The sequence below is a fragment of the Oryzias latipes genome, chromosome 21, assembly GCF_002234675.1.
Source record: "Oryzias latipes chromosome 21, ASM223467v1".
Classification (NCBI taxonomy): Eukaryota; Metazoa; Chordata; class Actinopteri; order Beloniformes; family Adrianichthyidae; genus Oryzias; species Oryzias latipes.
The window spans coordinates 30,944,670-30,967,429 of NC_019879.2; the positions used below are offsets into that span (position 1 = coordinate 30,944,670).

At 48.6% G+C, this 22,760-nt stretch overlaps 1 protein-coding gene and 1 long non-coding RNA gene across 4 annotated transcripts in view; one reads left to right on the forward strand and one right to left on the reverse strand.

Annotated features, from left to right (window-relative positions):
• The window catches only part of LOC101172397 (neuropilin-2), a 91,865-nt gene that overhangs the window by 63,882 nt on the left and 5,223 nt on the right, over positions 1–22,760 (forward strand). Inside the window, exons 12-17 of one of the 3 annotated variants that reach the window (XM_023950505.1) lie at positions 9,046–9,120; positions 9,642–9,806; positions 15,524–15,792; positions 15,875–15,971; positions 16,823–16,855; positions 20,324–22,258. In XM_023950505.1, coding sequence (XP_023806273.1) covers positions 9,046–9,120; positions 9,642–9,806; positions 15,524–15,792; positions 15,875–15,971; positions 16,823–16,855; positions 20,324–20,685 — 1,001 coding nt within the window. In that variant the 3' untranslated portion in view covers positions 20,686–22,258. Of the gene's footprint in view, positions 1–9,045; positions 9,121–9,641; positions 9,807–15,523; positions 15,793–15,874; positions 15,972–16,822; positions 16,856–20,323; positions 22,259–22,760 lie in introns of those variants that run through there. The other 2 variants (XM_011473641.3, XM_011473642.3) reach the window with 2 other exon arrangements.
• On the reverse strand, positions 11,785–15,516 carry LOC110014889. Its single transcript, XR_002872445.1, has 4 exons — positions 14,903–15,516; positions 14,197–14,378; positions 13,974–14,081; positions 11,785–12,909 (listed from the first exon to the last, which is right to left on the reverse strand). It is a non-coding gene; the product is annotated as an uncharacterized LOC110014889 (long non-coding RNA).

Below are 22,760 nucleotides of genomic sequence, written 5' to 3' on the forward strand. Positions count from 1 at the left end.
ACTTTCATTGTCCCGCATTTTATTAATTTGGGGTAAAAAACATATCCAGCATTTCACAGCAGAAATAGGACCTTTTTTTGATTTAATGTCCTACAGGTTTCAGTGCTGTCAGGTTTGTCTTCATGAGAACACCTGAGCTTAAACTCCGCCCACACAGCTGCAGAACATGTTCTAGAATCATCCGGAACTTCCTTTGGAAGTACCAGATAGTCGTATTTTCATTCCAACAGTAACCTAGTATTCATTTATATCTGTGGAAAAACTATTTTCTAACTTTTCTTTTGTCTCCACAAACCTTTTTGTTAGAATGAACCGCCTGTTTTCAGCCATAAAAACTCTGATTACATCCCCTAAAATCATCAAATGAGTATATTATAATATCTGTCGGGTACATTAGAACACTTAAGGCAACAAAATTATAAGTCACTTTTTATTTGGAAAACTTTAGAGTTGACAAACATGGAGAAAATTCATTTTTAGGATTAGATCAAGTCTTGTTTTAGTAGAAAAAAGTGAAAGGTACATTCTATTACTTTCCTACATTTGAGTATGGATCTGTAAAAGTCTGTAAAAGTATTACAGAGGCTGAAAGGGCTGTCAGATAAGAAAAATAACATTTTCTTGTTGTTTCTAGTGAAACCTGCTTTTGATTTTCCTCATTTTGTAATAAAAAGCGTCACTAGAAGCTCCTTTCGAGGGAAGCAGACGTGGGAAACACTGATGAGGAGGGGGCTGAGGGCTGATGTTTGGGGCTTCTGCAGAGCTCCTGTAAGGAGCCCCCACCGCCGCTCAGACACCACACCTCCTCCCCAGACTTCATCGCACTCGTCGGCTCTTTAACTTCACAACCTTCCTGGTTTCTGCAGCCATTTCTTTCTTATGAAAGTCATCAATGAGTTTGAACGATTTCAGTTCAACACTAATAAGGAGATGCAAATCTGCATTTTCCTGATTGAGTTCAATCAAACTCCTGCAGAGCTGCGTCGGCCTCACAGATGTTTTCAAACTCACATCCTAAATAGGAGATCATACAGAAGTCGGTTTGACCTCCGGAGCCGCGTTACAAGCGTACGACGGCGTTAAGTGATTTAAAATGGAGCACACAGCCACAGAGCATTAGCATTTTGGAATGAAAAACAGGAATGTGTGATTTATTCGGGACAGCTGAGGGGATCTGGTCTTCCTCTGGTTCTGGTTTCACACATGGAAACGCTCAGTTGGGCCTGGCTCTCTGTGGGTTCCTCTGTGTTTATGTGTCAGTGTGCAAAACAGCTGAAGCTGCTCCAGTGTAAATATTTAGTTTCTGCTCACCGTGACTTTACGGCGCTTCCCCGATCCTCCGTTTTCCCATCAGTCCAACCGTCCATTCATAGCTGCTGTGTCGTCTCCAGAACCGGATCCTAAAAACCCAGCATGTGCTTTAAGTTCTGCAGCAGCTGAGCGTCTCCTTTCGCGTCAGATCCTCAGAGTTTGACTTGGATTTGTTGCATTTTCCACACGTCTTTTCCCTGGGCTCATGTTGGGGAGCAGCGTTCAGAAACGGCGCCTTCTGTGTAACATGATCAACCATTGGAGAAAGGAATGCCCCACGCTGAAGATCTTCATCACAAACAGAACTTCCAGGTTTCTGTGTCGCTGTGCTGATGTTTGCCGCACGCCGTTCACGCCGCCAGCCTCCTCCCATCGGCTCACTTGTAGTCGTCCTGCATCTGACACTTGAGGCCACGATTACCATCACGTTCCTCGTGGTGCTCGAGCGATTGGCTGAGGAAGTGAGGAGAGGCTGTGGAGCTGGAGGCTCTGCCCTTCAGACACTTTCAAAGCTCCGCCGTTTGTACCATTGTTTATCCCCACTCCAGGAATCGAACCCTGGATCCCTGCATGGTCGCCTCTCACCTTACCAACCGAGCTACCCAGCCTTTCTTATAGAAGCTCATGTGACTTATGGTCCTTTTGCTGTTCACTCAGTCCGTCAGACATTCGTGGGACGGTCGGGGAAACACACAAATTTATGAATGCATTTCACAAAAATCACACACAATTGTGTAAGATTTGCTTATTAATTGCGTCTAGACTACACAAAATATGCATGAACTGCGGAATTCTCAACCAACAAAAAATTGTGAACAGCTCAAAACCAAATTCACGGAAAGACTCGTCAGCCGAAACTTTCTGTGCACATTGACGAACACGAGAAACACGTATGAATGAAGTGTATCACGAATGGATCACGGATGACCAACATTTCATAAAAAAATGCAGCCATGTCTGAACTCCAACGTTCAAACACTTTTGCCTGCTCTAAACTGAAGTGCCATAAATCTGCTCTGCGGAGAAATGAATGAATGTTTGATGATCCGTTATCTGCTAATAGGAAGTTTAGTGTCCAGACAATCAGTGTGTGAGTCAAAGAAAAAAAGCTTTAAATCTGAAAAAAACCCTAGGAAACTCGAGCGCCACTTCTGTTTGAATGTGTGAGTCTAAAAACTAAAAGGACAAAACACAAACCAGCAGTGAAACACAGAGGTGGGTTGGTAATGATTGGGGTTGCTCCTTCTCCTCTGACTCAGTAAACCCCCTCTGTCTGGTGAACAAATGTGACGCTAGGAGCCGACATTTGGGCGTCTTTGAGCAAAAGGGAATCTAAGAGCAGCCGTAGAGGGACCCTAACGTGAGTGATGGTTCTCGAGAAGGTCCAGCAGGAATGTCCGTCAAATTTGCAGATCAAGAAACCACTCTGAAGGTGTTTGTCTGAAACGGAGATCGGCCAAAAGTTTGACACTTTCACAAAAGGCTTCAATAGAAGCGTGAGATAATCCTGACAGCAACCTGACGGCGTGTCGGTGACTGACGTGTCTCAGCCGTTTGCTTCACGTTCGTTAGACAAACACACCAAGCGTGTCTCAGAAGTGGAGCAGCAAAGTCCTCCCATCTATTGCTGCTTGGCGGCCGTCGTTCTCCTTGGCCCGACGCGGATAGATTTAGAGCCGCAGCTCTTTCCATAATTGAACAGTTTTCTCTTTCCATTTCCCGCCGCTCCGTCAGCAATTCTCCAACACGCCCGTGGGCCTCTGGTACCTCCTGCTTCCTTCAGAGCGAGCACGTGAGTTCAGAGGAGGAGGGGTCTGGGTCGCTCTGACCTTGAGGGCTTGAGGGTGTCCCAGTCCAGGACTGAGTCTCCACCCGTAACCAAACTAACAAATGATGACAGTTAAAACGTTGTCATTCCCATCAGTCTGTCCAGCAGCAGAACAGAGGATGAGGAGGAAGGAAGTGGAAGCAGGAGCTTGACGGAAGCTGTGTGTGGTCACTAATGAGGAAAATGGTGGAGTGAGGCGGAACGAGTTAGGCTTCCCCCTCTGCATACCCCCCACCCCCAGTGTGGGGAGCTAATTACAACAGTAAAGGGCACTAAATGAAAGCAGCTTAATGTCAGCAGCTGGCGGCTGATTATCCGATGTAAATGTGGAGTTTGGTGGACGTTCATGTGCAGAAACTGCTGTTCCGGCTTATTTAGTAATCCTTCAGACGTCCACTGTAACTGAAATGTAAACAACGCGGTGAGTTTGTGCTCAGCACAACTACGAGGCAAGGATGCTGATGGATGCTGCTGGATGCTGCTGGATGCTGCTGAATGCTGCTGGATGCTGATGGATGCTGCTGATGCTGATGGATGTTGCTGGATGCTGCTGGATGCTGCTGAGTGCTGCTGAGTGCCGCTGGATGCCGCTGAGTGCTGCTGAGTGCCGCTGGATGCTGATGGATGCTGATGGATGCTGCTGGATGCTGCTGGATGCTGCTGAATGCTACTGAGTGCCGCTGGATGCTGCTGAGTGCCGCTGGATGCTGATGGATGCCGCTGGATGCCGCTGAATGCTGTTGGATGCTGCTGGATGCTGCTGGATGCTGATGGATGCTACTGGATGCTGATGGATGCTGCTGGATGCTGCTGGATGCTGATGGATGCTGCTGGATGCTGCTGGATGCTGCTGATGCTGCTGGATGCTGCTGGATGCGGCTGAATGCTGCTGAATGCTGTTGGATGCTGCTGGATGCTGCTGAATGCTGTTGGATGCTGATGGATGCTGATGGATGCTGCTGGATGCTGATGGATGCTGATGGATGCTGATGGATGCTGCTGGATGCTGATGGATGCTGATGGATGCTGCTGGATGCTGCTGGATGCTGCTGATGCTGATGGATGCTGCTGGATGCCGCTGAATGCTGTTGGATGCTGCTGGATGCTGATGGATGCTGATGGATGCTGATGGATGCTGATGGATGCTGCTGGATGCTGCTGGATGCTGCTGATGCTGATGGATGCTGCTGGATGCTGCTGGATGCTGCTGATGCTGATGGATGCTGCTGGATGCTGCTGGATGCTGCTGGATGCTGCTGAGTGCTGCTGAGTGCCGCTGGATGCCGCTGAGTGCTGCTGAGTGCCGCTGGATGCTGATGGATGCTGATGGATGCTGCTGGATGCGGCTGAATGCTGCTGAATGCTGTTGGATGCTGCTGGATGCTGCTGGATGCTGCTGAATGCTGCTGGATGCTGCTGGATGCTGATGGATGCTGCTGGATGCTGCTGGATGCTGCTGGATGCTGATGGATGCTGCTGGATGATGATGGATGCGGCTGAATGCTGCTGGATGCTGCTGGATGCTGCTGGATGCTGATGGATGCTGCTGGATGCTGCTGGATGCTGCTGGATGCTGCTGAATGCTGTTGGATGCTGCTGGATGCTGCTGGATGCTGCTGAGTGCTGCTGAGTGCCGCTGGATGCTGCTGGATGCTGATGGATGCGGCTGAATGCTGCTGAATGCTGCTGGATGCTGCTGGATGCTGCTGATGCTGATGGATGCTGCTGGATGCGGCTGAATGCTGCTGAATGCTGTTGGATGCTGCTGGATGCTGCTGAGTGCTGCTGAGTGCCGCTGGATGCTGCTGGATGCTGATGGATTCTGCTGGATGCTGCTGGATGCTGCTGGATGCTGCCGAGTGCCGCTGAGTGCTGCTGATGCTGATGGATGCTGATGGATGCTGATGGATGCTGCTGAATGCTACTGAGTGCCGCTGGATGCTGCTGAGTGCCGCTGGATGCTGATGGATGCCTGTTGGATGCCGCTGAATGGTGTTGGATGCTGCTGGATGCTGCTGGATGCTGATGGATGCTGCTGGATGCTGCTGGATGCTGCTGATGCTGATGGATGCTGCTGGATGCGGCTGAATGCTGCTGAATGCTGCTGGATGCTGCTGGATGCTGATGGATGCTGCTGGATGCTGATGGATGCTGCTGGATGCTGCTTGATGCTGCTGATGCTGATGGATGCTGCTGGATGCTGCTGGATGCTGCTGATGCTGATGGATGCTGCTGGATGCGGCTGAATGCTGCTGAATGCTGTTGGATGCTGCTGGATGCTGCTGGATGCTGCTGGATGCTGCTGAATGCTGCTGATGCTGTTGGATGCTGCTGGATGCGGCTGAATGCTGCTGAATGCTGCTGGATGCTGCTGGATGCTGCTGATGCTGATGGATGCTGCTGGATGCGGCTGGATGCTGCTGGATGCTGATGGATGCTGCTGGATGCTGCTGGATGCTGCTGAGTGCTGCTGAGTGCCGCTGAGTGCTGCTGATGCTGATGGATGCTGATGGATGCTGATGGATGGTGCTGAATGCTACTGAGTGCCGCTGGATGCTGCTGAGTGCCGCTGGATGCTGATGGATGCCTGTTGGATGCCGCTGAATGGTGTTGGATGCTGCTGGATGCTGCTGGATGCTGATGGATGCTGCTGGATGCTGCTGGATGCTGCTGGATGCGGCTGAATGCTGCTGAATGCTGCTGGATGCTGCTGGATGCTGATGGATGCTGCTGGATGCGGCTGAATGCTGCTGAATGCTGTTGGATGCTGCTGGATGCTGCTGGATGCTGCTGAATGCTGCTGATGCTGTTGGATGCTGCTGGATGCGGCTGAATGCTGCTGGATGCTGCTGGATGCTGCTGGATGCTGATGGATGCTGCTGAGCAACTTCAGCAAACACGTGAAGGTTAACGGTTCGCTCGCTGAGTCATGGAAACATCAAACCCAACAGAGCACGAGGTGAATCAGCAGTGGGCCCACACTTACAGAGGTGGGGGTTCAAATCCACATAACATAGCAGTCAATGGAGTCGTGGCACAGAGTGGAGCTGAAAGAATCAGAATCAGATTCTACTGGGAGAAAAACAAAGCTAGAGGCGTAGAGAAACAGGAGCCGCGTGGTAATGAAAATATACCTGAGGGACGGCAGAAGGAGCAATGAGGAAGGAAAAACAACGCAGCTTCTATTCCAGGATGTGTGTGATTCAACAGGAACGTCTGTGCTGACTGTTTTTACAGGTCAGAGCTGAGACATGTTGTTGGAAAATAATGAAAAAAAGAGGAACAGGGAAGATGAAGAAATGAGGCAGAATAGAGAAGCAGGAAAAGAACGACCTCCTGACATCAATTTACAGAGAAGTTTGTGGTTTGGTTGCCACACCAGCCCAAAATGATCTTCTAATTTCAACATTAATGAATGCTGTCACTTGTGTTTGTGCTGTGAATTTCCGCCTGAAGCCTTTAAAGATTTTCAGCAGCAACAGAAAAGGTTTTTATGGGAGCAGGATGTAATGGAGTCGCAGAGGAACACCCCTGTGCACGCTTGTGTGGTTTTCTTATCGATCTGTAACACACTGACACACAGGTCCAGGCGGCTGTCCCTGAACGTCTCTTTGACCACACTGTTTAACATGACAGCGCCTAATGTTTGCGTTTTTAGAGCTGAGAGCAGAGGAAGCGCGTTTGGAGGCTTTCTCTGCTTCAGCTCAGAGCGTTCGAGTCCGAGCAGGAATTCGTGGGAGGGGTTACGCCAAACCAAACCGTCACGCAGGACCTTTTCATGTATGTTTGTCTTTCTATGCTTGTGGGGACCGCGGTGCTTTCCCTCTGTTATGAGGACGTCTGTTTTCATGAGGACATTTGGAAGCATTTGAATCTTTATGGAGGTATTTCTGAGGGTTAACATAAATTAAAAAGCTGGATAAATCATCCGGTCCTGAAAACAATTGGGACAATAGAAATCCACGTTTTCCGCTCCGAGGTTTTTATCTTCACAGCTGCATTAAGATGAAACAACTTTTTTACTAAATTGGATCAAATCTTTGTTGTAACCCCCCCACGAAGGCTGTCGCAGCCCTGAAAACCCGATGGTGACCAAATAATCAAGAGATACCCCCCCTCCCTCTATTTGTATGGGTTATGGTCTAGTTTGAAATAAAAAAAATTCTATTATTAATTAAATCCCAATAGCTGGCGTGTCCAAAGTCCAGCTCCAAATTTTCACCGGTCCGTGAGTTAATGTCATAAAATCAATCATCTGCGGCCCCGGACACTCTGAGAACTGTGTGTACGATTGCTCGATTTTGATTGGCTGAAAATGAGGGCTGCCGCTTTCGGGACCAGGGGAAATATTTCTTTTTCTGAAAGATGAAACAAGTGTGTCTGCCTAATATGCCAAGAGACGTTGGCTGCTTTTCAGGAGTTTATTATCAAAAGGCATCACCAGACCAGACATGCTAACTTTGACGAACTAAATGGACGGAAAACGGTACGAAAAAATGAAGCAACTGGAAAGTGTTTTACGGCATGGCAGCGTTTTTCACCAGAACTCGTGAGTCAAGAGAAAACGTCACAAAAGCGAGCCTCGAGGTAGAAACTCTGATTGCAGAGCTCAGCAAACCTTTTACCGATGGGGAATTTATGAAAGACTGCGTGATGAATATGGTGGAGAACATTTGTCCTGAGAAGAAGCAGCACTTTGCTAATGTTTGTCTGGAACACTGTGGTCCACAGAAATCCAGAAATTTCATCCGATATTAAGGGACAGTTGGAAGCAAAAAGGAGCAGAGTTTGAGGTTTTTTTTTCATTAGCCTGCGATGAAAGCGCGGACGCGTCCGGCACGTTTTTTGATAGGAGTGGACAGGACGCTCCAGACCATCTGCAGACGAGATTTCTAGTCTATAAATGTGGATTCACAGTCATTTTGGTTCAAATGGATTTAGATGTGTTTGTGCTCTATGTGGAAAAAATGGAAAATACCACTGCAGTAAGAATGTTCATATACATTTAATTGTATTAAAATAGTTCATCATCAGAAAAATCAACATGTTCGAAGACAATTTTCATGTGAGCGGGTCTCTAAGGTCAAATTTAAAATATAAATATCTTATTATTGATTTAACACTTACAGTGCCTTATTTCTGAACCAAGAAAAAAGCTTGTAAGATTTTCCCCTGTGGGGCTTTGGTCAACTGTACATGGATTCAGTTCCATTTAGTGAAGACTTGGGCTCTGTCCAGTTTTCTGCACTCCCCAGATAGTGAACTAAACCTGGCATTCACGTTTTTCCAGGCTGTCCAAATCCACAATTCCAAAATCCAGTGCACTGGAAATTTCCCAGAAGTCTCTGTTAAAAACTGCTGTGCACCAATGCTCACTAGATCGGTGAATACAATGGATTGTACATGAAGGATTTGTCATTTGAAATATTTTTAAACTTTTCTTTTACAAATCATCCAGGTTTTCATCATCAGAACTCAGTAAATTCATACAAAGTCTTTGTAGAATGTTCATATTTATTAGGTTTTTACTTTGGAACAGAGATGGCGTCATATTAAAAAAATGAGTGTCTGAATTCGGTTCTAATCTAGGGATGTTGTGGCGGTTAGGGAGCAGTGAGGGATTCTGGACACAGCCTTGATTTGTTGTTCTTGGTATTTTTAGACAAACAGGCTGGGAATGGCGTTGTGAATACAGAGAGATCAGCCTAAGGAGTATGATGTTTCCTGAAAATCCTAATTACTCTACGGAGCAGCTTTCTCTGTTCTAGAACATCCAAAACAAAAGTGGTAAATGTTTGTAATATGAGCGTCTGGCTTCAAACCAGTTTTAATGATGGTGATATTTCCGCTGCCGTGTCATCCTACTGTCTTGTTCTGAACAAAAGCATCACTTCTTCCTCTGACAGAAACCACCACCCTACCTGACACGGCGACCCCCACCTCTCCGAGGGTGGAGCGCACCACCCCTGCATGGAGATCTGGTAAGACAGACGTAAACACTGATTTCAAGGCTCCTCGCTTGAACCATTTCCACTCTGATAAACACAAATCTACTAGCAGAACACATCCATCGATTCCTGCCATACACTCTAGCGCCGCCAAGGTCAATGTCATGATGTCACTGTGCACCTCAGGGCCTCGGGACATTGAAGGATGTTGCCTTCGAGTCCCACAGGAAGCTCAGTTTGAAGGAAAATAAGCTCTGGCTGCCAGAGTATCTTGCCTCCTTGTACACACTCAGACACACACTGGGAATTTGATTTCACAGCTACGGGTCAACGGACTGTCAGGCGAGTTGTCTCAGTGGGATTGATGGCAGCTTCATTTTAAACATTTGCTTCCCATTTTGATATTTCTATCCCATGTCTATGTCACAGAAGAAAGAGCAAAAACTAAAGGAAATAATAATCCCACACGACTGTTGTCGTCTCAGCAGAGTCTCATCTGTGGATCCATCATCCGTGACGGTCCTGACATGTGCCTCGTTTCTCTCTGCCTGTAGCCACAACCCCGTCATTGTCAGCTGTGTGCGACTTCGAGCAGAGCCTGTGCGGCTGGTCGGCGGATCCTCACTCAGGAGCGAGCTGGTCCCTGCACACGGCCGTCCACAGCTCACCTGGTCACAGCACGCATGGAACGAGGCAGGACCTGGCCCTGGGGTCGGACAGTAAGAGCAATAATCGCACAGCTTTCCCAGAGACACCAATGCTCACTGCTAACACAGACAGGTCTCCAGTCTGTTGCAGGGCCATAATCACACACCCATGCACTCTCATATTCACACCTAACCCTTGTGCTATCCTATGACCCCCCCCCCTCTTCCATTGACGTGTTCTCCCTACCATGACAAAGGTGGAAAGATTTCATGTAATCCATGGACACCAGTGAAGATCATAAATCATTGAAGAAAAAAGGTTCAGAGCTCTGTCTAGTGGGTCTAGATGACCCAACTCCCAATGTTAAAGTGCCTAGGATAGAACAAGGGTCACGGAACATTTAGAGTAACCAGTTAATCTATGAAGCAAGGTTTTGGACGGTGGGAGGAAGCCGGAGAAAACCCACACATGCACGGGGAGAACATGCAAACTCCACACAGAAAGGTCCCACAGCTGGGACTTGAACCGAGGGCCTTCTTGCTGTGACCACTGCACCACCGTGCATCCCTATGAAATCGCTTTGCTGTCAATTCAAGTCCATATGGTTTCGTCACAGATTTTCTTGTGTAACTAATAGTTTTAATGCATTTCAAGAATTGTCTTGTTGGCCCAGATTTTCCAGCAGATGCTCATCATTGGCTGCATGCCAGGTTAAATACCTTTGTCGTAATATTTGGACTCTTTTTTCTGCTTTTTCCTTTTGAAAGGTCTGATTAAACAGCTCATTTATAATTTCACAACAAAATGCTCCTCTAGTCCAAGGGAGAGTGGCGTGACGTAGCGCATACAGGATGGGTAACTCGAGCACTGGTGTGTCTGTCAGATTTCCAGATTTCCAAGCCCCACTAATCACTGATTACCTGGTTCAGGTGTGTTCAGCCAATCAGAACATGCCAGAGCAGCGCATGTTGGAAAACATGCAGGAATACGGTCCCAGAGGCCTGGAGTGGCCCATACCATCCCATTTAGATATATAGATAAGATCATTTCGTATGTCGGTGTAAGCTGTGCATATGACAATAAAGGAATTCTGATTCTGATTCTGAGATGAAGGCCCAAACTACTTCCCAATCACAAGTCCCATTCGCTCATCCAGGCACCAAACTTTGACTACATGAGCCGATGTGGTCAAAGGCAAGGCAGGAACCGAACCTCAGACCTTTCTGCTTCACCATGTTGCCCCACTGCAGGTAGGCCAGGGGTTGTGTGGCCTAGAACAGCACCAGAGCACTGGCAGCACCAAAACAATCCAAATGTTGGGGTCAAAGTGACTAGCAGGGTGTGGTTAGCGAACATAAGAAAGTATAACATGAACAGATCAGTGTAAATGTTGTGTTTGAATCCTGACAGAAGATGAACTCACAACATCGTTCGCACTTTTGACTCTGGCTTACAAATTCAGGAGGTATCATGGAAGGAAAACAGTTAACAGTTTGAAATCTGACGTGCACTTCTTTAAGGTGCAGGCCTGTTGGAAAGTGCTAAATTATTAGCAGGAACCTTTTTGCCAACCCCAGAAATCTAGATAGTGTTCTTCTCATTCGGGTTAGTCTGTCTGTTTGAATCAACGTTCTGTCGTGAGGCCTAATTGGTTGAATGTTATAAAGTATTCAATCATAGTTTTCCTGTTTCTCTTTCTTTATTCTAGTATCTTCCTCCATGTTTTGCAGCTTAACTCCTCCTACTGTGTTTCATCTATTTCATCCATTCCACTATTCAAATGTTCATCTCGTTCATCTTTTTCCAGCTGTGACTTTTGGTCCTTCAAATCCTAGAACTTTTCCAGATATTCCAGGATTTCTGCCTCCATTGAAATAAATGGGGAATCCTTGGTGCAGAAGCTCGCTGGTTCGATACCCGGCTTTGGCCTTTTTCACAAAAATATATTTTTTGTTATTGTGCTGTTTTCACTTTATTTATGGTCAATTTTGATCATTTCTTCCATCTTCCATTTTCTTCTTCCGTTTGTTCCCTTTCGTGGTCACGGGGCTGCTGGAGCCTATCCCAACCACTTATGGTCACAGGGTTGATCATTTCTTTATTTTAAATGTATTTTTTTGCTAATTATGACCCTTTAAGTGTCATTTCCATTCAGCAGTACAGCATTCAATCCTGCATTTTCCTCTGGAACTGCAGCTCCTTCTGGTTGGATCAGGGTCCCTGTGAGTTCAGGTTCTGCAGGTCGGCTCTGTTCTGCTTAGCATTCAATGAAGAGCAGTGTTGAATCACAGGCTTTAAACAAGCTAAATACATTTAGAGGATGAATGGTGATGTGAAATTGCATTTACCATGTAATGCACTGAGGTGAATGTAGCCATAATATTGTTGGCTTTTTCAGATAAAGCTGTTAAATATTTCCTCCTAAAAAGCAGCAGAAACTAGACTAAACAAAATGAATCTTCATCTTTCATCAAGTTGGTTTTAGTTTCATTGTAGAAATAAGAAGACAGAAGGAACATCAGCGTCTGCTTCTACATGTAAAAATGATATTTTCTTGATTTTAAAACCAAATTATTGACCTTAGGGTTACTATGACTTATTATTCTGGCATTTCATCGTCGCTCTCTGGTCTTTATTTCCTGATTCATCCACCAATACCACACTGACCCGCAGCTCCGATGTGTTCCTCATCAGCAGGCTTTAGGAGGATTTGTGGGCGGGGTCTATTTATCGAGTTAAAAAAAACAATAAGAAAAGAAGCAGTGCTGATCTGAAACACATCTGTCTTTCTGGACATCCTCCGTGTCTGCTTTTTCATGGAAAATAAAGCTCCTCCACGCTGGAGCTAATTAAGAACCAAGCAGTGGTCCTGAGGTGGAGCGTCCCAGCAGTGAGACGATCCACCGGAAGCAACCATGATGCAAGGATTTCACCTTCATCTGCTGGAAGTCAGGGCTCCTTTTGCAGCTGTAATCCACAACTTTCTCTTTTCTCTCTTGTTAGGATTTTGCTTTTTTCCTCTTCTTGTTTGTGTTTTTAGCATTTTGCTGTTTTTCATCACAAACTCCTCTCTTCCCGTTCGTTCCCCCTTCTTTGCCGTCGTCCTGCGTTTTCCATCCCTGACCTCCCCTTGGTGTCCATCAGCGCTGCCGGCTCCTTCACATCTGTCCATCTCTAACGTGAAAGCACAGAGACAGTTTTATCAGTCACGCTTACCGCTCCCTCCTCTGTGGCTGCCTCTCAAACACACTGAAAGGCTCCTGCATGGAGCCCCGAGCGCTCAGATAAGTCACATGATGACTTCTGCGGCGTTCGCTCTCCATCCCTCCCCCAGGCTACACACTCCACAAGTCGAGGTGCACAACACTCCACAAGTGTGGGTTATTTTGTGCCCAGAAACACACACGACCTTGCCGTCCGGCGGGTTTTTTCCTGGTATCTGTTGGAATCATCCGGTTTGTGGTTGGCCGAGCAGCTCCTTCACGAGCTGACAGAGCTGCGGCGTGAGCTTTACACCGACTGTGTGAGTGAGCGCATGTTGGTGTGCAAACGCTGCCCTGTGTGTGTGTGTGTGATGCTGTGACTTTGTGAAATTGACTCAGCAGCGTCTCTGTTTGACAGCAACATGACATTAAGTCCTGTTCTGCAGCAACATTAGCCCGGCGCCCCGTCTGCCAGCCGTCTCCGGATGCAAATCAAATCCCCAGTTTTTGTCATTAAGAGCCTTTTTAGGCTTTTTAAAAGAGAAAAGCCGGCGAAACACAGCTCATAAATTAATCTTTTGATCTCAGATATGCCGAGGCTGGAGTTCTTCACTCTGTGGGGATTTCTGCAGACAGCGATCCCTCACAGCGGTGGCTGTTATGTGCTGAAAGGTTACAGATGAGCATTTCTGAGGACCTGAAGTCGCTGCAAACAGAGGAACGTGACTTTAGTTACTTCAGTAACTCAAAAGCAGCACCTGCTAAAACTAATGAATCAGTGAATCTAAAGTCTGTCCAGAACCGTGTCCTGAACACGCATGCAGAAAAGCACACACACACACATACGTGTTCCTCCCTCAGAGACAATCTGCCTCCCCCCCCGCGGAGACTTGTTAATTAATTCCCTCCCTTTGTACGTCGGCTGAGATCAAACGCAGAACCTCGGAACCACACTGCAACTTTCCTCTGAGTGTTTAATGAGCAGCTCTTATTTGGGTTACTGTTATTTTCGGGGCCTGCGGGGGGGGGCTTCACCTCCGTTCAGATGTGTTCAGCGAGCATCCTGCCGTCCAGAATCCTCCAGACGTCCTGCCGCTGAGGCGCTCAGGCTGTTGGTCTTCAGTGAAGCTGCTGCAGAAACAACTAAGCACAAAAACAGCAGCAGGGTGATTATGGGCTGGTCATGTGGTGAAAACAACACGATCCTCCTCCTGTTTTCTTCTTTTTCTTCACATCCATTCCTCAGCTGCTCTCTAACCCGTCCATCCGTCTTCCAGTCCTCCAAGTCCAGACAAAGGCTACGAACAAGCATGGAGTTGCATTCAGAGAAGCAGAGGCGCTCTCACAGGAGGGTTCTGGACGTCCGTCCCCTCATGACGGAAAGGTTCTCCTGTTTGTGGTTTGGCCACAGAATGATGGTGGTTCTGCCTGCATCACAGCCTGGAAGATGCAGTAAAGCCATTAATGAGACAAATGCGTGCAGCTCTCAGAAACTGTTTGTGGTTTCATGTGCAGAAAGATTTTACAGCGGCTAGATATTTATCACCAGAGCGTGTTTGGAAATATGTGTAACTAGATAAATGGCATCTTCTGCAGAAACACCTCCGACTGTTGCTATTATTGTGGAGCTGCATGTATATTTGCAGAAGAAGCTGAAATTTCTTTAAGCAAAAACATTAAATTGTTGTAGAGCTGTGCTAGAACTATCCTGAAGTTATGGCAAATAAAAGTTTCAACGAGTTTCCCCGCGTGGGGGGAAGAATTTGTTGTGTTGCAGAAAAACCCTGCAGTTGGAAAAGAAAAGAAATAATGTCCATGAACGGCAGAAAAAGACTTGAACAGTGGGTCACTATGATGTGTGGACCCTTCAGATGGAATCTTGGGTAAACCTTGACAGGCAGGTCAGTGCTGTGGTCCAGTCTAGTTTTTATCACTTGGGGCTAATCAGCAAAGCTAAGCCATACCTTCCTCCTCATGCTGTGGAAGAAGATATCCATTCTGTGATCTTCTCCAGACTGGACTACTGGAACTCTCTACAGTGGTATTGACCGTCTCTGCTCGCCGTCTCCAGCTGGTTCAGAATTCAGCGGCCCGCCTGTTAAGGGGGAGCAGACGGTGTGAGCGTATCACTGCTCTGTTACGCTCTCCTCACTGGCTGCCTGTGTCTATCAGGATCACTTTGAGATTTTACTTTTGGTTTTTAAATGTGTGAATGGTCTGGCACGTCTGTATCTCTCTGAGCTGTTCCATGTGTATCGTCCACGTATACAATGTGTGGAATTTAAAACAATCTAACATTTCAAAGATACATGATTGAAAAAGCCCAATTTTAAAAAAATATGAATTAAAGTCAATAATACAGGAACCTTTTTTAAAACAACTATTTGAATTTAGAATTGATCAATACCTTAATTAATTATGAAGTTTTCATCAGAATTGTGCTTAATTCAGAATTATTAAGTAAAATTCAAACCTATTTTTCTAAAAGTCAGATTTTCTGAGTTTCTTGTCTGTAAAAACAGAAGATTTGGTCTGAACTCAGACTCAGAGAAAGCATTGCCTCTTCTTCTCTGCCTCCTCTCCAGATTTCTCAGGGAATTATCTGAACCTGGACGCCGGCGGCCACAGCCAGCAGAAGAAGGCCCGGCTGCTGAGCCCCGAGGTGGAGCCGGAGCGCGGCCCGCTCTGCCTGCAGTTCCACTACCAGCTCCAGGGGGAGGCCCAGGGCAGCCTGAGGGTCCTGCTGAGGGACAGCGACCTGGGCGAGACCCTCCTCTGGGAGCTCAGAGGGGACCAGGGGCCTCACTGGAGGGAGGGCCGAACCATCTTGCCCCAGAGCCCCAAAGAGTATCAGGTGAGGCGGCTGAAGGCCCGCCAGCAGCTTCAGAGCCGGGAGGTTCCGTTCTTCACCTCCGTGTCGTTCTCCTGCGGTTCAGGTGGTGTTTGAAGGTTTCTTTGAGAACCCGACGAGAGGCCACATCCGCATCGACAACATCCACATGAGTGACAGCATCGAGCTGGAGCAGTGTGCACGTGAGTCTGTGCATGTGCTGACACAATCTGGAGAAGAAAAGGGGAAACGGCGTCCAAGAACATGTTTTTTTTACTTCTATTGGTTCCGTCATTTCCTTCCTTCCTCCTTCATTTTTCACATCTTTCTTTTTTTTCCTGTTTTGTCATTTTTGCCGTTTCTGTCACATCAGCAGAACCTCGTGACCCTTTGATCTCCTGCAGACCTCCTCCGCCTTTCTCTTCCCAGTTTGTCCTCCTTTCATCCCGTCTTCCAGCCAAGTTTTCTTTTATCTTTATGACTGTTTATGGGAGATTAGGAGGACAGAAACGTTAGAAATGACTGCCAAGACAAAGAGAGGATGATAAATGAGACAGAAAGAGGACAAATGTCTGAATTTCACTTCAGTTTGTAGAAATAACTTCAAACCTGGAGGATCATGGATCTCTGACATCACATCTGGAAACTTTTATCATGAATGATCTTCTGTTCTGAAGGACCAACAATGGTTAACAAACCTTTACAGCACATTAGGATTATTATCCATGAACGTTCACAGTGTTTTCCAAACCAAAGCAACTTTAACCCTTGTGCTATCTTAGATGACCCCCCCTTACATTGATGTGTTCTCCCTACCATGACAAAGGTGGATAAAGGTGGAAAGATTTCATGTAATCCATGGACACCAGTGAAGATCACAAATCATTGAAGAAAAAAGGTTTAGAGCACTGTCTAGTGGGTCTAGATGACCCAACTCCCAATGTTAAAGTGCCTAGGATAGCACAAGGGCTACACCCAGACGAAGCAGAAGTTAGTTTGTGATGCTGTCGTACCTCCTGGTGACGTGTTGTGTTGTTTTGTCCGTCTCTTTCAGAGCCTCTCTTTGCCTTGACTCCTGAAATAAGCAGTAAGTGTCGCCTCAGTTTGTTTGTTTGTTGCCTGCTTGTTGCTGAGCCTGCAGCTCCGCGCTGAGTGACCCGTTCAGCCGCCTCCATCCTCGGCGCTGCAGTGCGGCAGAACGTGGAGTTTCTGGTGGTGCATTTTGTTCCTCAGATCCAGACGTGCTGGTGTGCATTTGTAGCTTTGTTGGTGCAGGACGCTCAGCATCGGGGAGGCAGCAGTGTGTCTCTGCACGGAGCCGGCTGTTGCTTCAGCAGAAATCCTGCAGATGAGCTGCTGCATGTGGCTTTCAACCCAAACCTACAGCCAGAAGAAAAACCCGCCTTGTGGTCATGTTAAACAAATCAGTTCTGGTTTTTCTCAGTGTCTGTTTTCAGACACTCTGAGACGTCCACTTCATGTGAAGAAAATCCCCATTTATGCTTAAGATTAAAAGCTGAAAGTTTCATGGATTTCTCTGGACTTGATCCAGTCGGGATCTTCCGTCTCGTGGGGAAGGATGACGGAAACCGACTGCAGATTTCCTCCTGCAGCGGCGGCGTTTGCGTGTCCGCTGCAGCGTGCTGAGCGTGTCGCCGGCGTCCACTTTCCCTCTTCCTACTTCAGATATTGAACCCTGCATGAACTCTTTCCTCCCTAAACGGTTCCTTGGAAACAAACGAGTCGGATGATGAAGAACATCAAACCCTGTTGAGGCTGAAATATCCTGTAATTTAATGAGATTCAGTCCAGAACTTCTTTCTTTACCTTTAATTCAGGAAATGTCTTTTTCTTTTCTCCTTCCTGTCCTGCTGTTCTCCTCCTCCTTCCTCTCATTTCCTTCACCTCTGGTTCCTGTTTCCACCCAGTAAGTTCCTGATGCCGTCTGCGTGAAACGCTGACCTCCAATTAGCCCCCACCTCTTCAGACAGCTCAGTCTGGAGGGGGGCAATAGAGTGGTTAGGCTATGATCTGCCCTGTTCAGATCTGGGTTTGGACCAGAACCTCTGGCTTTCCTTACCTGGAGCTTGTGAGAGCAAACGGACTGCAGGTTCTGAGGAAAAGCCAGCAGAACCAGAAAAAAATCAGGTTCAGAAATGAGGAAAAGCATCTGTTAGCGTTTCCTTTGACCTTTGACCTTCAGACTGCTTCCTCATTTCAGTAAAGTCCCGCTGCGGTCATGTTCACATCCAGACCCAACAGACCATCGTGTCGGAACCAAACCGATCTGTCACGACACCACAGCTCAGAAAGGTTCCCGTGACCAGCTTCCTGCCCCTGGGGCAGAAACCCCCCCCCCACCCCAACACTCTGTGTTGTTGGGGTCTGACACTCAAACTTTCTTTTGTCTGGAGGGGGGCTTTCAGGTCCCTCTGGGTTTGGATTCGTCGAGGCCATGAGGCGCTGAGTTCTTTCTGCACTGGAGTGATGCCTCATGGTGAGTGGAGGGAAACTGCAAATCCAGTTTGTCCCCCCTTTAGCCTGGCACGGCCCGGTTCACCTCCATCCGGTTGCAGCTTGGACCATTTGTGTTGGTTCTGAAAAGACGAGGACGAGAAACGTCGTGAGAGGAGAGGCCGCTCCGAACGGGTCAGAGTTCTGCTGAAACGTTCCTGCAGAGAATTATTCCTGGAAAGGCTTAAAAACGCTGCGCCCCCCCCCCCATCCCTGAAGTGATCTGTCTTTAATCCACGGGGGGGGGGGGGGGGCATTGAGCAGCTTTACAATCAAAGCCAATTTAAACTCTTTAAGAAGCTCGTCTGAACTTTCAAAAAGCCTAAATGAAGTCGGCTGCTTCCCCTCAGCTTCTGCATCTTTCTCTGCACTTTTCATTTCCTCGTCTTCAGCTTCTCTTCATCAGCCGGTTCCTCCTCCTCCTCCTCCTCCTCCTCTTCCTCCTCCTCTTCCTCCTCCTCATTCTCTCCTCGTCTTCCTCCACAGCCTCTCTCTCAGTGGGATTGGTGCACAGCGAGTTGACAGAGTATTGAAGTTTCAGACGAACCCTTTAATGCAGGATTAAAGATATCATGGCGGGATTAACCCCCCCCCCCCCCATTTCTCTCTATTTCCCTCCATTCATTCCTTCTCTTTTATCCTCCCTGCAACTCGGTTGTTTCCCTCACTCAGCGTGATCTCGTCCCAAAGAAAAGGCTGCACCGACCTTTATACCCCCCCCGGGTCCTCAGAGAGTGGGGGGTTTGTTTCCTGCGATCGGGCGCATGGCATGGACCTTTGTGGTCGTCGTGCAGCTTCACGCTTGTGCCGTTTGCATCCGTCAGGCGACGAAAACCGGGATTGTGCGTCAGTGAGGACGGCTGCAGCTAGGCGTGACGGCTTTTCAAGCTTTCATTTCCCACACAGACAAACACGCCTTCTACACGGGCCAACACGCCTTCCATCATGTGAACAGCAACATGCTAGTCTTCCTCATTCTCACAAACATCCCAGATCTGCTCAGACTCACAGAAAACATGGAGCCTGATGGAAACACCTCATTTTAGGGGGGGGGTCTGTGAAGGGGGGCTGTGGATGGTCGTTGGGGGGGGGGGTATGGTGAAGTATTCATAAGGATGATGGAGGTTACACACGCTTGTGACGTACGGGTGTTGCTGTCGTACGGCGTCCTTAGTGAGGTGTCAGTTCTGTCTCCTTCCCGACCGCACAAAAGCCGCACGCACGTGGTGTGCACGTGATCCGTAAGTGCTCATGGGACGTCCACACAAACTACACTCTGATTGGCTAATGTCCTCATTTCTAACAGTCAGGCTGCAGCAGGGAGCGTGCACGTATCACGTGCACAGCACTAACGGGCTCCTTACAGTCTGCAGGATTTGGGGGGGGCAGAAGAAAGGAAAAATCTGACACTTCCTGCGGGTCAGGCTGGACCGACCTGCTGACGTGACGGCCTGCATCCACCCGTAAGGACGGCGGGGGCTGAGGCTTTAGTCTAAGACGAGACGTCGGCTTGAGTCACCGGGGAGAAAAGAAGCCGCAACGTTTGGGAACGTTGTCCTGAAACGTCATCATGGACGTTTGCTTTGTGAGGTTCTGTAGCTGCAGACGGAAACCCGACACCAACAGAGGAACTAGAACCCGTCTGGACTTTTCTGTACATTGAAGTCCAGAAATCTGGCGTTTCTGTCAGGAGCACGCAGAGGAGGTCTTTTAGTTTGACAGGTAAAAAGTCGACAAAAACAAATCAAATGTTCCATTTATGGTGAAAGTGTTGGAGAAACGGCGTTTGGTTGTGGGGGGGTAGACGACGTGGTCCCAGGAACCGTTTTACTGCCATGTTCAGCTCGTTCAGAGATGACGGTAGTTTTCAGGTGAAGTGTCCGTGTTGGGGTGAAAACAGACAGAAAAAGCATCTAAAGTGGAATGCAAAGCTTGGATGGGGGGGGGGGGGTAGTGAGCAGCTTCCGGCTCGCCGCTGCACTCTGCATGCCTGCCTTGCCCCTCGCCGAGCCCACCAGTAACGTGTCCTCCCGCCCTGCAGGGGGTGCCATATCTGGGATGGAGCCCACCGTTGACACAGTAATGATGCAGCCGCTCCCCGCCTTCTGGTACTATGTGTTGGCTGGAGGCGGCGCCCTCTTGCTGTTGGCGACCGTAACCGCGGCGATGGCTCTATGCTGTCATCGCTTCCACTGGGCGACCCAGAAGAGCGGCGGTGGCCACCATCATTCGGTGATGTACCACAGCAGCCAGCAGCCGTGTGGCCACGGCCAGGAGAGCTCCCTCCAGAACCAGAACCTCCACTGGAACGTGACCCAGAACCAGCTTCACTCTGGACCGGGCCCACACACAGAACCCATGCTCACTCTGGAGAAAGGAGACAGCTTTGACTCCCGCTGCTGAGCGGTTTTTATCCGCTGTCTGCTCTTTGCTGTGAAGGGTCTGCATGGGGGGGCCTCCACAGCTGAAGCCAGGAGGGAAACCCTCTCTGGAGCGGAGGAGGACCTCTGAACGCCGGAGCGGATCTGCTGGGTGTGGTTCTGTGCAGCTGATGGAGCGGTGCCTGCTTTTTGGGCGGAAGCCCCCGCCTGCAGGAAATGCACGAACACTTTGGAACTTTTCCAGCCTCCTGTTATCCTGAGCCTGTTTCTTTGTGGATGTGACTTTTCTATGTGCTTTAAAGAATGACCCCCACCCCCTGCCCCCTGGTTGATGTAGTGCCTTTGAGCAACACGAGAATGGATGCTGTTTCTACCGTTTGCTGCCTGGATGCTCTGCCTGTCGGTTCATGTTCAAAGTACAGATCATGGTTGGACTCTGCCGTCCTCCGTGAAACCAGGACGTTTGTGTCTCAGTTTACAGTTTTATGACGGAGGAACGTTTACAGGTTTACTGTCATCCAAGAACTCAGACCAAACATGCAAAAAACACGCGATCATGTGACTGCCTTCATCAGAGCGTCTGACTAAAAAAACCTTCTGGAGGGAACTCGTTACCGCGGTAACGAAGACAATAGAGGAGAAGCCGTTCTTCTGGCGGCCCACCTTAAGCTGTGGTCACACGTCCAGGACAGAAACGCCGTTCAGAGGGTGGGGGTCTCAGACGGGAACGGAGATGAAAGCTGGGATCTGGACCACGTCTGCTGGGGGGGTAGAGGTGCTGAGTCCCACATCTGGGGGGGCTCCGTCGGTGAAGGTGACGGTGTTCTGGCTCCACATCCAGCTTCCACCTCTGTTCTCGCTCAGAACCTCCGCCGTCACGCTCAGGAGCGTCACGTCTTCACTTTGTCTGAAATGAGCTTTCGTCGTCATCGGTGGTCTGGGGGGCGTCACCGTGAACATCTGAAGCTTTTACTTTGAAATGTAAAGAAGCTGGTGTTTCCGTTCTCATGAGTTGTGGTTCTTCTGGAAGGTCACGTTCTGGTCCTCAGCAGCTGTTCTTGTGGTTCAGGTGATGCAGGAACAGATGTTCTGCCGCTGCATCTCTCCATCTTCTGCTCCTCATCATTTAGTTCACGTCTAATTCCCCGAGCCTTTCCCTCCGCTCCTGCTCCTCTGCTTCAAATCCTGGGAGTGAAAACAAAGGAGAGAAAACAGAAGATGAGAGGCAGAATGGACGGAGCTAGATCTCTCTGAGGAGAAGGGCCCATTAAGCAAACCCCCCTTTTTCTCCAAAGAATGAGCCCAGAGATGGATCCGGATGAAAGAAGCAGCTTTCTAAAGATAGATATTGTTCTGTAATTCTGAGAGGCAGAGGAGCACTGAGGGCCGGAGCGAAGGAGGGAGGAGGAGGAGTGGAGGTGGAGGGGGGGCAGGTTCTCCCAAACACAGAAGCACATGAAAGGAGGCTTTCAGCAGGATTCAAACACACATTAGATGCTCTCCCATCACACTGCTCCTCATCCCTCTGCTCCTCTCATCCCTCTGCTCCTCTCATCCCTCTGCTCCTCTCATCCCTCTGCTCCTCTCATCCCTCTGCTCCTCTCATCCCTCTGCTCCTCTCATCCCTCTGCTCCTCTCATCCCTCTGCTCCTCTCATCCCTCTGCTCCTCTCATCCCTCTGCTCCTCTCATCCCTCTGCTCCTCTCATCCCTCTGCTCCTCTCATCCCTCTCCTCCTCTCATCCCTCTGCTCCTCTCATCCCTCTCCTCCTCTCATCCCTCTGCTCCTCTCATCCCTCTCCTCCTCTCATCCCTCTGCTCCTCTCATCCCTCTCCTCCTCTCATCCCTCTGCTCCTCTCATCCGTCTCCTCTCATCCCTCTCCTCCTCTCATCCGTCTCCTCTCATCCCTCTGCTCCTCTCATCCCTCTCCTCCTCTCATCCCTCTCCTCCTCTCATCCCTCTCCTCCTCACATCTGTCTCCTCTCATCCTCCTCCTCCTCACATCCACGTCCTTCATCATTTCTGGAAACGCTGCTTTCTGCCTCAATCAACAAGTTTGGACTTCTTTTCTGCCTGCATATCATTTCTGCCCCCCC